This window comes from Aquila chrysaetos (assembly GCF_900496995.4).
Source record: "Aquila chrysaetos chrysaetos chromosome W unlocalized genomic scaffold, bAquChr1.4 W_unloc_3, whole genome shotgun sequence".
NCBI classification, from domain to species: Eukaryota; Metazoa; Chordata; class Aves; order Accipitriformes; family Accipitridae; genus Aquila; species Aquila chrysaetos.
The window spans coordinates 3,263,717-3,280,647 of record NW_024470323.1 but is presented as its reverse complement, the minus strand read 5'-3'; the positions used below and the strand labels follow the sequence as shown (position 1 = coordinate 3,280,647).

Here is a 16,931-nt window from a genome sequence, read left to right as displayed (position 1 = left end):
TTGGGCAATAAAGGGAGAACAACCTTAACCGTATCGGTGTCCAGTTGTTACTCGGCTCACGTCTCCGGGTGGCTCCTTGCAACAAACAATATCTTAGTTACTTCTCTTGCTTTGTTTGTTCGGCAGGGGAAAGCCTCTGGCCAGCCTGAAAATGTGTCAGTCATGACTAACAAGTATCGGTACCCCCCCTTTTCTTGGGAGCTCCGAAAAATCAATTTGCCACTGTTGTCCTGGATAATTTCCTTTGCCAATTATCCCCAACTTTACTTTATTCACCACATTAGGGTTATTACGTAAACAAATTTCACACTGTTGAGATATTTGTTTCACCATTGTATACAGATTGCATCCTATTAATTTCTGATTTAAGTTTTTGTATAGGGCATCCGCTCCCCAATGCGTCTTATTATGTTCAGTTAAAACTGTTGTCCATATTAAATTGGATGGTATTACTATACGATTATCTGCTAAATGAACCCATCCATCTGACTCTACCATCCAGATCTTCAATTAATTTTAGGTCTTCCTTTGAATAATTTGGTTTCTGATTTGTACTTACAGTTTGGATTTTACCGTCTGGTATTAAGGATAATGTCTCTGCTTCCACTTCTTCTGCCACCCGCCTAGCCTCATAATCTGCTAGTCGATTTCCAATTTCTGAATCTGTGTTTCCTTTCTGGTGTCCTCGACAATGCATGATAGCTACCTTTTCTGGTTGCTTCACGGCTTCTAATAGTTTTAAGATTTCTTCTGCATGTTTTATTTGCTTTCCTTGAGCAGTTAGCAATCCTCGTTCCTTCCAAATTGCACCGTGAGCGTGAACTACTCCAAATGCATATTTAGAATCTGTCCAAATGTTTATCTTTTTCCCTTTTGCCAATTCCAATGCTCAGGTAAGGGCAATTATCTCCACCTTTTGGGCTGAAGTTCCAGAAGGCAATGACTTAGATTCGATTACCTGTTGGGTGATTGTGATTGCATATCCTGCTTTACGTTGTCCCTGTTTTATAAAACTACTCCCGTCGGTATACCAGGAGTTTTCAGCATCCTCCAGAGGTTCTTCTTTGAGGTCTGGTCGACTGGAATATATAGCTTCTACTGTTTCTATGCAGTCATGTGTCACTGGTTCATCCAAAGTTCCACTAAGAAAAGAGGCTGGATTGACAATGTTAGTAACTACAATTTCTACATCATCTTGTTCTACTAATACTGCTTGGTACTTTAAGAATCTCTGGGGCGAGAGCCAATGGCTTCCTTTTTGTTCCAAAACCGCTGAAACTGTATGGGAGACTAACGCCGTTATTTTCTGTCCCATGGTAAACTTTCGGGCCTCTTGAATATTGATAACAACTGCTGCAACAGCTCGAAGGCAGCCAGGCCATCCTTTGCTCACCTCGTCCAGTTGTTTGGAGAAATAAGCTACTGCTCGTTTATAGGGACCAAGTCTTTGTGCTAGTACTCCTAAAGCTATTCCTTGTCTCTCATGAGAAAACAGCCAAAATGGTTTTGAAACATCCGGCAGTCCCAGAGCAGGAGGTCTCATTAGTTCTCGTTTGAGTCGCTTAAATGCATTTCGTGCTTCTCCAGTCCAAGTTACTTTTGACTGGTCTTTCTTTATCAATTCATATAATGGCTTTACCAATAATCTGTAATTATATATCCAAAGGCGACACCAACCTGTCATTCCCAGAAAGGTCCGCAGCTCTTTTACCGTTTGGGGCTCCAGGGTTCGGCAAATGGATTCTTTTCGCTCAGTCCCAAGCTCCTGTTGTCCTCCCGAGATTTCAAGTCCCAGGTAGGTCACACGCTGTCGAACCAGCTGGGCTTTCTGTTGAGAGACTCGATATCCACTTAAACCCAAAAAATTAAGAAGATTCACAGTCCATCGAATACAACTTTTCCTGGTTTCAGTAGCTATTAAGAGATCGTCCACATATTGTAACAAGATTCCTTCATTGTCTGGAGGTACCCAAGTTTCAAGCTCTTTTGCCAATTGATTTCCAAAGATAGTGGGGCTATTCTTAAAGCCTTGAGGTAATACTGTCCATGTTAGCTGAGTTCTTCTTCCGGACTCAGGATTTTCTCATTCAAAAGCAAACAAATTCTGACTTTCTGCGGCTAAGGTCAGGCAGAAGAAGGCATCCTTCAAATCCAGCACGGTAAACCAAACTTGGTTATCTTTTAGTTTTGTTAACAAAGTATATGGATTTGCGACTACTGGATGTATATCTTCAGTAATCTTATTTATGGCTCTCAGATCTTGGACCAACCTATAGCTTTTCCCGTCTGCCTTTTTAATTGGTAGTATAGGTGTATTATATTCTGATTCACACTCAATCAATACTCCATATTGTAGAAACTTGTCAATTATTTCCTTGATCCCCTTCCTATCATCTAGTTTCAGGGGATATTGCTTAACTTTGACAGGTTCTTCTCCTGGTCTCAGCTTAATTACTATAGGGGCTGCATTTTTAGCTTTTCCTGGAACCTCAGAGGCCCAGACTCCAGGATATACTTGATCAACAATTTCTGGAGGTACTTCAAATTTTGGTTCAGCTTGTATTAATGCCAAGCTTAAAATATTAATTAGCTGGTCTTCCTTGACTTTTAATTCCATTTTTCCTTTTTCAAAAACAATTTCTGCTTCCAATTGTTCTAGCAAATCACGGCCTAACAGGGATTTTGGAGATCCAGGCAAATACAGAAATTTATGTATTCCTATTTGTTTACCCAATTTATATTTAAGCGGTTTTAGGAAATAAGCCTTTTTCTGCTGGCCAGTAGCTCCCACTACAGTCACAAACTCGTCATCCTCCAGTATCAACCTTTGATTTAACACTAAACAAGACGCCCCCGTATCTACAAGAAAATCCACCTCTTGTTCTGTTTTCCCTAGCTTAACTTTAACCAGTGGATCCGCTAGGGTGGATTCCCCCGGTCCCCCTCATTGACCAGAGGTAACATCGGCTACAACAGCTCGTGCTCCACTTAGCTTAGGACATTGTCCTTTCCAGTGGCCTATTTCTTTACAATAAGCACATTGATCCGATCTTAGGGGCTGGCGTGAGCCTCCCCTCCTTCCAATTCCCCGACCCCTCCCACGAAGGGAGTTGTCCTGCTTTCCCAGCGCAGCTACAGTAGCTGCAGCAATAGCTTTTCCCAATTTTCGTCTCTCATCCCCCTCTCTGTTCCGATACGTTCTCCAAGCTTCCTCTATCAACTTCTCTAAGTCCCTTATCTCAGGCTCTTTCAGTTTCTGAAGCTTTCGCCTTATATCTTCTGAAGATTGTCCTAGAAACAGAGACTAACTGTTGTTTTCCTACTTCAGATAAGGGATCTAAGGTAGTAAATTTCCGCATAGCTGCTCTTAACCGATCAAGAAACTCTGTGGGAGTTTCAGTCTGACATTGTTTTACTGCATACAGACTTGACCAATAAACTGCTTTTGGTATCGCATTTTCAATACCAATCTTTATCCATTCTTGATATGTTTTCAACAATTGGTAATCACTGTCATCATTAGGGTCCCAATTGGGGTCTGTTCTCGGTACGTGATTATCTACCGTACTGGGTAAAACCCCAGCAGTTATTTCAATTTGGACCTGAGTCCGAGCAGTCTTTATTATTAATTGCTTTTCAGTTTCGGTTAAGGCATCTAACATCAAATCAATATCTCTCCAATCTGGATCTTGATTTTTAACGATTAACTCAAATCTTTTAGCAACTCCCTCAGGATCATCCCGATATCCTTTTACCATTTCCCTCCATGAATCTAAATCATTCATTGTAAATGGCACTTTAATCCTCGTAGGACCGGTAGCTCCTACTGCCTGTCTTAAGGGAGCCTGGATTATTGGACCGACCTTACTCCGGGTGCGAGCTGTAATAGGAGTAAAACCTAAATCTCTCATGCTCGTACCTTCATCAGGTTCTTTCGCACCCGTATCGTCAGTAAAATTACCTTCTACGGGTGTTGGAGGTAGTAAGGGTGGTGAAAAAATAAAATCTTCTATTCTTTCCTCAGTTTCCTTTAATTTTACACATCTTTGTCCTATACTACATGCCGAACAACATCTCTTCATCTTCCCTGTAGTCCTTTTCTGCTCCTTTTCCATTGCTAACACAAGAGGATCTTGTGGGGCCAAATTAATACCACATTCTTTCTGCCATTCTGAATGATTTCTTAAAGTGAAAAACATATCTGCGTACATCACCTCATCCCATTTTCCTTCTCGTCTCAAAAACAACATCAATTGTAACAGTGTTATAATTCAATGTCCCATTAAAGGGCCATTTTTCATCACCGTCTAACTTATACAAAGGCCACCACCGATTGCAATATTTTATTAAATTTTTCTTATCCACACTTCCACCTGGCGGTCCCCCTATCTCCTTCCAGTGATCCAAAATACAGCCTAAGGGGCTCTTTTTCAATATTCCACCACTTTGTTTACCTCCCATATTACTCGTTTAGATTTTTACCTTTCCAACCACAAACAATCTCAACTGTATACGTAGCCCGTTCCCTCTTGTCCCAGGGAGTCCAAACCCGACACTCAGGGCATTCAATATCTCCTCCACAATCTATTTGCAACCTCTGTTTACACCACACACATTCCAGGACATATGAGGGCATACACTCATTTCCTGGATGTAAAAGACACCACTCAAATACCCACATTTATACGATGCACCATACAGGGACTTTCTTACACCAACACCACAAAATGATTAAGATAATCAAACTCAAACTTACAATTACAATGCTAACATATAAATTCAAGTTCCAAATCATCAATGAGTCACACTTCGTTCGTCTCTGACCGTACCCCTTGCGGAGTTACGAAACTGCGGATCAGAACTCTACACACGCTCCGCAGCTGAGCTGCGTCTCATTTACTCAAACATTCAATCCGCAGTTTTAATTGTCTTATGTCGTTTCAATTTGCAATCCAAAGACCAAAATCCGCAAACGATATCTGTAATTCAGTTCCAATAGCCGTTTACCACATTCAGTAACCAAAAATGTCAAAATCAAATTCAAAACATAAACAAAAGCACACGAGTGGGTACCAAACCTGAAGCACACAAAGCGTACAAAAGCATACAGAGTGTACTGAAACAAAAGCACCCAAACATATACCACACCAAATGTATACCAAGGGTGCTAGCTACCTGGTATACGCCATCCTGCATAAGTTTACTTTTGTCTTATGACTTACGGATAGTTTTACAAATGACCGGTCCCAAAAATAAAATAAACATAAAAGAATAAAGAATACCTTTACTCCTTTAGATGGTGTCCTTGTCTGCTCCTGCAGTGATCTGATTGAGGCGAGGAGTCCCTCCGGGAAATCCCGGGGGTACCCTAGGGAGTCCTGTTCTCAGCGGGTCCTGCAGCCAAGCAGAGCAGGTCCCATCTGGGTCGCCAGATTGATTCAAAGAAACTAACACAATAGTTTGATTAACTATTGAGTAGGTATTCTTTATTGGCAGCGCTGGATGCACGGGGGATCGTTCCACCTATCGTGCATACTGTCGGGTCTAATTGTGCAGGTTAAGTACAGGTTCTACATACATATTCACTAGATTTCTGAGAAATGTTATACATATTCATTAGTTTTCCGGGAAACTATTAGCATATGCAAATGTCCTTTACGCAGGCGCATTGAAGGTCTCTGGTGGTCTTCAGGAGTCCTCTGGTGGTCTTCCATAGTCTTCCTCACTTGTCCGCTATTTGACCCTCCTCAGGTGATTCTGCACAGTATGGTCCTTTACATGTTTTGATACATCAGTGCTTGTTAGTGCTAAGCTAAATTATCTACAAGGACGGGAACAAAGGCAGGAGTTCTTATCTTTTCCGGCCCTATCTATTCAAGCAAGGCCTCTACTTGTGCCGCCTTAGCAAGATCGTAAATTCATCAAACATTTAATTAAGTTTTGTGATCACTCATGGTTCCTTCTTGCTCATCACTCCCAAGTACCAGTCTCTGACAGGCTTAGTCCTTGACAAACACCAGTCCTTGGTATGTAAAGTTACAGAGAGACAATCATTAAGCAATAAGCAGTTCATTCTCTATATCAGCACCATACAGCTGCTTGTTCACTTCCCCCACCCAATGGGATAGGGGAGAGAATTGAAAAAAAAAGTAAAACTTGTGAGTTGAGATAAGAACAGTTTAATAGGACAGAAAGGAAGAAAATAATGATGATGATGATAATAATAATAATAAATGAATTGGAATATACAAAACGAGTGATGCACAATGCAATTGCTCACCACTTCTAACCAATGCCCAGGTAGTTCCTGAGCACCGATCTGCCTCCCCCAGCCAACTCCTCCCAGTTTATATACTAGATGTGACGTCACATGGTATGGAATACCCCGTTGGCCAGTTTGGGTCAGCTGTCCTGGCTGTGTCCCCTCCCAACTTCTTGTGCCCCTCCAGCCTTCTTGTTGGCTGGGCATGAGAAGCTGAAAAAATCCTTGACTTTAGACTAAACACTACTTAGCAACAAATGAAAACATCAGTGTGTTGTCAACATTCTTCTTGTAATGAACGGGTTAACTTTGTTTATGAAATCGCATGTGGAGGTAGGGATATTCTTCACTTTTATCTAAGACCATGAGTACCGATGATTAGCATATGTAGAGAGACGTTTACAGAGCATGAATGGGACTTGAGTCACCTAAAGAACAGCTGAGGAAGACTTGGGCCTTCATCCCAACAACCACCAGAAGGCAAATTACGACCACTTAACACCTGATGGCACAAGATACCGAGGATACCAGCCAGCCAGTCACGTATCAGGGACTAAAAAGACTGTATAAATAAAGAGGCTCTTCCCCTGTTTGGGCGCGAGCTTGTGGCGGAGCACTGTCTCCCCGGCCGCCCAGCGCTGTTTTGCTCTTTTATCGCTTGCTAATAAATTCGATCTTTTATTTAATACAAATTGGCTCCTCCAATTTGTCACGAGAGCGTCTATAACAAACTCATACTGAATCCAAAACATAACACTATACCAGCTACTAGAAAGAAAATTAACTCTATCCCAGCTGAAACCAGGACACCTTCCTAACCTGTACAGCAGAGAGCTTGACCTTCCCTGCCATCCTTGTGACAGCCTGCATCCCCAGCCCCCATAGCAGTGGTGTCCCCAGCCCCTATCACAGGGCCCAGCACGGCTCTTCCCCGGCAGAGCAAGGTGCCTGCTGGGCCCTTTAGCACTGATGGTGGCCTGCTGCCATGCCGGGGGTGAGGGCCTTGTGGGAGGGCACGTGCTTCCTAGGTACAGAGAGGGGGCATTGACCTGCCCTCTCTCCACAGGGGATGGAGTACAAGATACTGGCTCAGGGTGAAACAGGGCTCACGAGCCTACAGATAACAAAGCCTTAGCGCTGCATGCTTGGGCACCTTGGGCTTTCCATGGTGGGGAGGGGGGTGCCCTACACAGATTAGGCAGGCATCGTCAAGAAAGTGTAGTAGAGGGACCCTGCCTTGGCAGAGAGGGGAGCTACGAGAGTGGCTCACTTTCCCCGCCGGGCTCCCCCCCCCGGCGAAGGGGCCTCGGCAGCGGGAGCCTTCACCCACCGGCAGCTCCTCGGGTTTCCATCCGGGACAGTCCCCCCCGGCCCCGCGGGCGCGGGAGCCGCCGGGGAGGCGGCGGGAGGTTTCCGCACCCCGGCAGAGGGAAGGCGGGCCCGCCCGCAGCATGACCCCGGCCCCCCACGCCCCCGCTGCGCGCCCGCGCCCCTGCCCGCGGGGCGGTGCCGAGCAGGGCGGAGGGCGCCCGCCGGAGCCGGGGGCGTCGCGGCAACACGGAGCAGGGTGGCCGCTGCTGGGCCTTCGGCAGCATCTGCCCCAACAGGGTCCAGGGCCCGCCCGCCCGTCTCGCCAAGAAGCCAGCCCGGCCCGGCAGGGCGACGGCGGGGACCCCCCCAGCAGCGCTGAGCACCCGTGAGCCCCCGCCCCGCCCGTGCTGCAGCGGCGCCCCGCCGGCCCCGCCCTCGGTGAGGCTGTCCGCGGCGGAGAGCCCTGCCCACCCCGGCAGAGACAGCCCCACCGTTGCCCCCCGCCACGCCCTCCCCCGGCCGTGCTCTCCCGCCGTGCCCCCCACTGTGCTCCCCAGCCCTGCATCCCCCAGCCGTGCCCCTCGAGGATGCCCCACGCCTGTGCTCCCACCACCACCACCATGACCCCCCCGGCCATGCCCATCCCTGCCCGAGCTCCTCACCGCTGTCTCTCACTGTCCCCAGCCCTCACCACCATCGACTGGCAGGATTTGGCAGTGTGTGCCCCCATCTTTCCTGCTGCCCTGGCTGGCCCTGCCGCCCCACAGCAGGTAACCCCCCGGCTGGGGCAGGCCCCCCGTGGCCCCGGGGGGGTGGCCCTCTCAAGCTGATGGGTGCTGGAAGCCTGCCTGGCCTCAGGCTTCCCACCTGTGAAATGGGCACAGTGGAGGACAGTGTCTCATCTCACCTCATGTTAGACATGTTTGTCAGCACGTTTGTAAGGCGCCCGGGAGGTTTGCTAAGCGCTGTCCTTTGGTTCGGCTCTTCAGCAGCAGCAGCAGCCCTGTGGGGCACCTGGCAGGTGGGAGGGGGTTCAGGCAGATGCCGGCAGAGCTGTCCACTTCAGGCAGTCCCTGAGGAGCTGGCTCAGGAGCCTGGGGGCCTGCGTCCCTGCAGATGACGAGGCACTTTCAACCTGTGACCCAGGACCCATGGGCCTGTGACCCACCCTGTCCTCCCTGAGGCCCATGCCAGGTGGGGGACGACGAGGGCAGGGCAGGGCAGGGGACAGGCACCCCGGGGTGCTGGGGCCGTGGGGAGGTGGCAGGGCTGTGGCGAAATGGAGTGGTTTGAACCACTTAAAGAATCACTTCCAATAGTATTAGCAAAAGAAAAATGATTTAATAGGAACTTATATAAAAGTACGACTTCACAGAATTCAATGGCAAGGTTCACTCTATTACTTAGTACATGGATGAAATGCACACAGGAAAATTAAGTTAGAATCAGACTAAAATTAGGTATACAGAGACCAAAAATGCAATAGGTTAAAAAAGAGAAATATACAAAGAAAAATTGAGTTAGAATTGATTTCTCGCGATTTGTACAGAGATCGGGAATGTAAAAAAGGGTAAGGGAGACCCTCCCATGGAGTCACGAGGTTCAGAGAAGACCCCCTTGCTTTCTAAACTCCTGTCGGAGTCTAGGTGTGGCTGGATCGATTCCTAGTCCCAGACTTGGGCAACGGTTTATGTCTAAAGGGATTATGAGTACAACAACAGCCTGAGATTCATTCACAGTTGAATAAAGTTCACAACAGTAATTTAAGTATAGATTTGAAAAGCAATAACTTGTAATATACTTGCTATAGAATATTCAGGTTAGTGCACACACACACATGCATAAAGGCACTGAGAGATATACATATGAGCAAATAAAAGAGGTATACCTGTTAAAAATTCCCCTTGAGTTCAGTGAAAATATTCACGTTGAATACTTTGGCGTCTTTCTCAATGGGCAAAGGGTTGAGCCTCAAGGAGCAGAGAGTATCAGCCTAAGTCTCATTAGATTTCAGTGACAGACCTCCGATTTTCACAAACAGGAAAGTTTGCGAGCTCTGAGAGGTGTCCCACTCAGAGGGAGATGCTGGTCGCAGCCCACTGCCGTCCAGGAGAGCTCAAAGGGTCTCACTTAGTATACCACTGCTTATAGGTTTGTAGCGTTGCTACATATCAAGGTGCTGCAATTACATCACTGGTCGGCCCGGACCAGGGAAGAGACAGATAACACACATGGTGTGAGTGCCAACTCCGTCTTTTATTGCGCAGTTAATTCCTTTTATACTAACAACGGTAGGTGGGATTACTGATATGTCATAGGGAGGCGACGACTAGCCTTCTACCTTTCCGTGACATCGCGAGATCTTCCGAACGCCGTACCCTACATTTCCCCCTCCTCATGTCCAACTAGCTCCTATTGGTTACACACACTATTCACACATTATTCATGCACTGTCCACGCGTCCAGTTGCACTTAATGATTGGTTGTATCAACACTGCACACGCGCATAAACATAAAATATAATTGGTTATACTGACTAAAACATACGAGACTTATCTCAGTCTAATTGGTCAAGATAAACTGCCGAATTGAGGTTGTTTGTGCCAAGTTCTCTTTATCGTGGAATGCGCATCTGTGTTTTTCTAATTGGTATCTTTCTTATTTTTGTCTTTTTTTTTATTCTGTTCAAGGCCTTCTAAAGGTGTCTGGAATGCTCTTGTGACCGTTAGCTAAATATGTTCCCACAACAATTCCCCCTCCCTTTTTCTATTAGAAGAGCATTAACAGATCTAGTCACCACCATCCGCAAACTCAGCTCAGCAATCGGTAGGTGCCAGCTTTACGTGGGCGTCCCCACAGAGGCAACGCTGGCCTTGCCGTACACCAGCCCGATGCTCTTCGGAAAATCCCGGTATTTGTACATTTGCAGAGGAACAGATTTCAGCACACGTGGCCAGCGGGTGCTAAAATTCGCCTCAGTCGAAACATAAGGAGCCTATGGCACATGCGGTCGCTGGCCAGGCGTGTCGCACGAGTCATAGCCATCCTGTCTATTGGTTCATGGGCTTAGTGATGTGGTTGCAGTGCACAGAGAATCTTGACCTGTTATGTCGGCTAAGGTGACCTACAAGATATATGAACACAATTAATTAAACACAGTAAAAGCAACATTATACCTAATAAAATACACAAGAATAAAAGAAACCCTGATTTTTAACAAAGATACAAACCAACTCCTAAGTCCCCATCCCGCAGCTGAATGCTCTAAGCCGAAATGACAGCTTTCTTAATTGCGATAAAGCTCTTGCAGCTCCTTCTTGCTTCTGCAGTTCTGTTATCTTGTTTATTAATTGCTCCAGCGTCAGAAATTCGTAGCAGATACCCAAGACGTCACAAGCCAGGAAAGGATAACAGTAATCTGTAAAGAAAAACACTCAAACACTATGAGGTTAGGGCAGGACGAACCATACGACTAGGGACCCATTTCAGTAGCCCTTCAGGTGTCTGTACACAGGCGTACCCCTGCCTGAGGCAACACAGCTCAAACGGTCCGTCCCATTGGCGTGTCTGGGGATCACGCACACGGACCAAAGGGTAGGGGCCTTTCTCTTCCATAGTCGTAAAATGTCGTTGCGCCGTCGTCTGGTCCAAGTCCCCCCAAATTGTCTGATTTAATGAAGTTAACACAGTTAACAGGAGACGCTGTGTACGGGGAACAGGTGAATTATCCCGTAAGCAGGAGGGCTCCGCCTGGTCCCCCTCCCTAAGACAATCTAGCAGGGTCTTTAAGGTTCGATGTGCTCGTTCTACAATGGCCTGGCCGGTGCTGTTATAAGGAATGCCATGTACAAGGGCTATACCCCAGGTTGCACAAAATCGTTTCACCTTTTCCACAGTATAAGCTGCACCATTATCCGTCTTGATCTGTTGTGGAATCCCCAGTTGGGCTATGCAAGCACGCCAGTGTTGTACAACCACCAAGCTATTCTGCTTCCTGTGCGCTGTAGCGAGAATATATTTACTATAGGTGTCTACGGTAACATGCAAATACTGTAGTGGCTTAAAGGGAGCGTACTCCGGTCCACTCATGTTGACTGTGGGCTACTTATGCTAACTCTAAATAATCAGGCTCAAAGAAATGTTCCCCCATTTTCCATGAAATCTCCCACAATTTCCCTTTTTTTTTTTTTTTTTGCAAGCCAAGTTACAAGAAACACTTTTGCAATCATACGTTCAACTATTTTATGATACGTGGTACAATCATTACAACTGCTAATATTACAATTAAAATAACTAAGCCATGCATAAGCAAATCTTTCAACCATCCCGTAATTCTCAAACTTGTTAGCCATCCAGTTAACCCTGTGTCAGTTATCGTGAGCCTTTTACTGTGAATCATATTGATATCGGGTGTTAGTAAGGTAAGTTGTCCGAGGCTACATGGCCTCCTGTTAAGTTTTGATGGAATTCCTCTCCCACGCTCTATTCCCACAAATTAAAAATATCCCCGCAGGTAAAGCAGCTGGAATAGAAAAAAGAGCGTGATATTCTGGAATAGATATAGTTACACCAAGCTGTGGCATTTGTATATACAGGCAAAATAGCATTTACATTCTGACCCTTTCGAGTGGTGTTATGGGTGTAATTAAACATCACACAGGGATTCATGATGACTGATCCTAAGAACTCTAACTCTGGAGGTTCTTGTAATACTTGAGGCAGGTGTGCATACAGCAGGAAAAGTAAACATGGTATCTCCTTGCTGTAGAGCTTTTTCTCGACAGCGTTCCATCAAACTATGTGTATTTTTTCCCAAATTATTAAGTGAATCGTCATGGATTAGACAGAGGCAGAGTTAGAGGGATTAGCAGGAGAAGGAGATACAGGCAGTGCAGCAAAGCCAGGTTCCGTGTTAAGTTCTGCAGACCCTGGAGAGGGAGTACCAGGCGATTGGGGTGGGGGGGTGGGGGCCGGCGGCGGCACGGCAGCGGTCCCGGCCGCGCAGAGGCCGTGGGAGGCAGCGGCGGGACGGCCGCGGCAGGCAGCGGTGGAGGTAATGAGGGATATAAATGCGGCTCTTTTTCAGAGTCCACCCTGCCTGATGCAAAAGAATTATTATCGGAATCAGAATCCTGCTTGTTATAGACGCTCGTGTCAAATTGGAGGAGCCAATTTGTATTAAATAAAAGATCGAATTTATTAGCAAGCGATAAAAGAGCAAAACAGCGCTGGGCGGCCGGGGAGACAGTGCTCCGCCACAAGCTCGCGCCCAAACAGGGGAAGAGCCTCTTTATTTATACAGTCTTTTTAGTCCCTGATACGTGACTGGCTGGCTGGTATCCTCGGTATCTTGTGCCATCAGGTGTTAAGTGGTCGTAATTTGCCTTCTGGTGGTTGTTGGGATGAAGGCCCAAGTCTTCCTCAGCTGTTCTTTAGGTGACTCAAGTCCCATTCATGCTCTGTAAATGTCTCTCTACATATGCTAATCATCGGTACTCATGGTCTTAGATAAAAGTGAAGAATATCCCTACCTCCACATGCGATTTCATGAACAAAGTTAACCCGTTCATTACACTGCTCATTAGCGGCCTGCTTACAGACTGCCTCCTCAAAAGCAGTATCAGGCTGTACCCGCCCGCAAAACTTGTTGCAAGGCCGCCACTACCGGACGCGCTTCCCGGCGTTGCTCTCTCTCCAGTACATGGCGTATCATGTTGCCTAGCGACGAACCCGCTGGCAAATGAGAGACAAGCGCTGCGCTCTGCGGGTTAGCTTGAGCCCTAGCACATTCAAGCACAATCGCCTCTTTAGCCATCTCCGGAAGGTTTGCCGCCTGCACAGCAAGCTGAAGCCGATCTAAACAGGCAGTAAACCTCTCGGCAATCCCCTGCCGAACTTTCACGCAAGGGGGGTCCGCTCTATCCATGGCCGCGACACGCCTAAGAGCGGCCAAGGCAGTTGTTGCAACTGCCGTAAAGTCACGCCCGCACATGCCCTGTGCCTGCGCCTGAGGCGTTGCAAACCGTCCCTCCCCCATGAGCTGCCGAACCACCCGCCGCAACTCCTCTCATGGATACTGGGAGGGGGGGGGTGCACCAGGTCCCACTGGTGCCGCCTCTACAGGAAAAACCTCCGTCTCCGCCGCACCCTCCGTGCCCATGTCCGCAATCAAAGACGGACCACTCTGCGAGCCCCGCTCCACGGCCGCCCGCTCCGTCTGAGTCCGACCCGCTGTCCCCGAGGGCACTGTCCCCGCTGTCCCCGAGGGCACTGTCCCCGCTGTCCCCGAGGCGGCGCTGCACCCGCAGACACAGCAGCTCGCGCCGCCAACCAGCACGCCTCAGCCTCCCGTCCCGCCGCGACCACCTGCTCCACCTTCCCCCAACTCTGCGATCGTTCAGCAGCTCCGCGCTCGGATCGGAGCAAGGACTCCTGAATCTCTCCCCAATTTGGGGGGCTCAAAACTTATCTAGGAAACTCAATGTCTCCCCGGCGCAGCATCCATTGGATGCATTCGCCCGTGGGGCCCCTCCTAATCGAACCGCGGGCACCCACCTCATCAGCTAACTCCTTTAATACCTTAATCGCTTGCGCAAGCCTCATCGTCGCCTGTGCGACCGATCACGTCGGGGTCACCACTATGTAGCGTTGCTACATATCAAGGTGCCGCGATTAGATCACTGGTCGGCCCGGACCAGGGAAGAGACAGATAACACACATGGTGTGAGTGCCAACTCCGTCTTTTATTGCGCAGTTAATTCCTTTTATACTAACAACGGTAGGTGGGATTACTGATATGTCATAGGGAGGCGACGACTAGCCTTCTACCTTTCTGTGACATCGCGAGATCTTCTGAACGCCGTACCCTACATAGGTTCAGGAGATGATTGGCTTTAGTCATCAGGAAATTACTGGGATTCCAGCTGCACTGGTACCATTTCATGCAAGTTACAATTCAGATAAGGAAGACTCTGGGGCTGTCGGAGAATGACTTAAGATTCAGATACAGGATGCTCCAAGGTTGTCAGGGGAGGATTGGGGATATGTCTCAAGGTTGTCAGGAGACAACAAATTATCTCTACTTTCTTTTTTTTTCATTTTCGCCAGACAGCGGGAGTCCTTGAGATGGTCCACATGACTCCCTGTCTTAGCCGTGTGAGAGTTCCAGGTACAGTCAAGGGATGCTTAACTGCCTGACTCACTACACTTATGCTAAGGCCTAGTGAGACTTCCTGAGTTTGTAGATCAGCCCAGAGAGGGGGAAGAAATGCATCACCACAGGGGCACAGGCAGCAGTCAGTGTCAGAGCACTCAGGGCAGTGGTGGGCAGTGTGGTCAGGCCTAAGCCCTGGGCTCTGCTCACAGGCACATTTCCTTTGCCCCTCCCAGGGTCCTGGCTTCCAGGATGGACCAGAGTTTGATTTCCAGGGGTTCAGAGATGCTGTCGATGATTTTATCTGGCAAATAGATGTTTTTCCTTACCTGATCCAAACATGCCTGCATGTGCACATCAGCAGTCATGCTGTGTTCAGTCATAGAAATGAAATCCAAACAGGTTTAGGGTGCACAGCTGCTGCAGTAGAGTAAAAGCATGTCGGGACATACCAGCTCGGGGAGATGCTTAGAACCAGGATGTAGTGCTAGGGTTGGGGGAGGGAGAGAGTATGTGAAAACCTCCTCTGCCCTAACACCTGCGGCTTTTCCCTCCAGATGTATCCATCTTAATGCCACCACCACTGGACTGCGCCGACTTTGATTTCTCACTTGGCGAGGAGGTGGCCTTTGACCCCTGCACTCTGCAGCTGGAGAGCAGCGCGCTGGCGCAGATGCCCCCGCAGTGCCTGCCTTCCCCAGAGCCATGCTGGAAGGACCTGGCGGACCAGCACCAGAAAGCACTGGGAGATGCCCTGGAGGCAAACAGCCAGGTAGGGACCCCCAAGCCCTCCCCAAGGGCCTGCGCTGGGTTTCTCACCCTCACATTCCACTGAGGCGGTTGTGCAGCCCCGGTGTGAGCATCTGTAAGAGATGGAATTGTTATCTCGAGCTGTTTGTCTCAAAGATTGTTAGGTGTGAGGGACTGGACTGTCATCTGGAGGAACTGTGAACTGTTTATCTCGAGCCCTTTGTCTCTGAGATGGCCTGCTTAAGCAGGACACTCTTCTGTCCATAAGGACGATTACCAGGCCATTGAGGCATCCAGGGGAGGAAATGGGGCTGGAGCTGATAAGATACTGGTTTCTAATGTCCATCATGGAAGGTCCTGTGATAGACGAAACCTGTAGCGCATGACATCATCGAAATATGCCCTATAAAAACCCGTAGAGACAAGCCGGGGGGTTTTTTCCCCACCACCGAAGAATTGAAGATTGAGGACCAAGGGGACGCTGCTGGACCTGTGGTGGTGACCATCCTTGCAACTCCCACCACTGACTGCTTGCCTGAGGACCAACGGGACGCCGCTGGATCCGTGGCGGTGACTATCCTAGCAATCCTATCCCAACTGCTTGCTTAATTTCTACCTTTTCTGCCATTCTATCCTATCGCCACTATTTTTCACTTTTGATACTTTTGATAATAAAAAGTCTTCTGGGTATACGGCATTTGACCTCGTTTGTATCTTAATCTCGCTCTTGGGATCATATCGAAATCTTCCCCGACATTGGATTGGGACAGCATCCCCCAGCCCCTGGACAGTGGGGCTGTCCTGACTGCCCTATCCCCACTTGTCCTTCACAGCTGCAGAAGACCCTCACACAGAGGCAGGAAGAGCTGGCGACGCTGCGAGAGCAACATGCAGCTGAAGGAGCTGGCAAGCCAGGCCAGGCAGCTGGCTGCCGTCCTTCACATGAGTGCTGCTGCCCCATCTGGCCTGGCTGCCCCATGGCCCAGCTGGTCCCTGGGTGACAGAGCGGTGTGGGGGTGCAGTGGGGGACAGGGTGCGGGGTGAGGCCAAGGGCCATGCAGGGCAGGTGTAAGAAGGTGTGGGGTGGGATGGGGTGGTGTAGTGTGGGTCAGTGTGGTGCAGGACAGGGTGGTGTGGGGCAGGGCAAGGCGGTGTGTGGTGTGGGTGGGGTGGTGCAGGACAGGGTGGATCAGGGCAGTGTGGATCAGGGTGGTGTGGGGTGGGGTAAAGCAGCGTGGGACGGAGCAGGGCAGTGGAGGACAGCATGGTTTGGTTTGGGGCAGGGTGGTGTGGGATGGGGTGTTGCGGTGCAGGAAGGAGCAGTGCAGGGCAGTGTGGTGCGGTGTGAGGCGGGGCAGGCCGTGCAGTGTGGGGCAGGGCAGTGTGGAGCGGCGTGGCGCAGGCCCCCGGGGATGCGCGGTGCGGCGCAGGTCGTGGAAGTCGCGCTGCTCCCGC

General features: G+C 48.7%; 1 protein-coding gene across 1 annotated transcript; it reads right to left on the bottom strand.

Moving 5' to 3' along the window:
• Positions 1 to 605: 605 nt before the first annotated feature.
• LOC121232998 lies at positions 606 to 7,857 on the bottom strand. The gene is made up of 3 exons (XM_041121545.1): positions 7,593 to 7,857; positions 1,678 to 2,082; positions 606 to 1,155 (listed from the first exon to the last, which is right to left on the bottom strand). Exons 1-3 carry the CDS (start codon positions 7,855 to 7,857, stop codon positions 890 to 892), a joined length of 936 nt encoding a protein of 311 aa, XP_040977479.1. The 3' UTR covers positions 606 to 889.
• Positions 7,858 to 16,931: the final 9,074 nt, after the last annotated feature.

Bases quoted from the DNA above. Each gene is read 5' to 3' on its own strand.
- LOC121232998 (XM_041121545.1), bottom strand. From the start codon at position 7,857: ATGCTGCCGAAGGCCCAGCAGCGGCCACCCTGCTCCGTGTTGCCGCGA. The intron at 2,083-7,592 runs GTGGGTGAAGGC...CTTTTGAATGAG, and splicing joins GGAAACCCGAGGAGCTGCCG to AAAATCCTGAGTCCGGAAGA. The intron at 1,156-1,677 runs GTTGGTGTCGCC...TTGTCAATCCAG, and splicing joins GACCTTTCTGGGAATGACAG to CCTCTTTTCTTAGTGGAACT.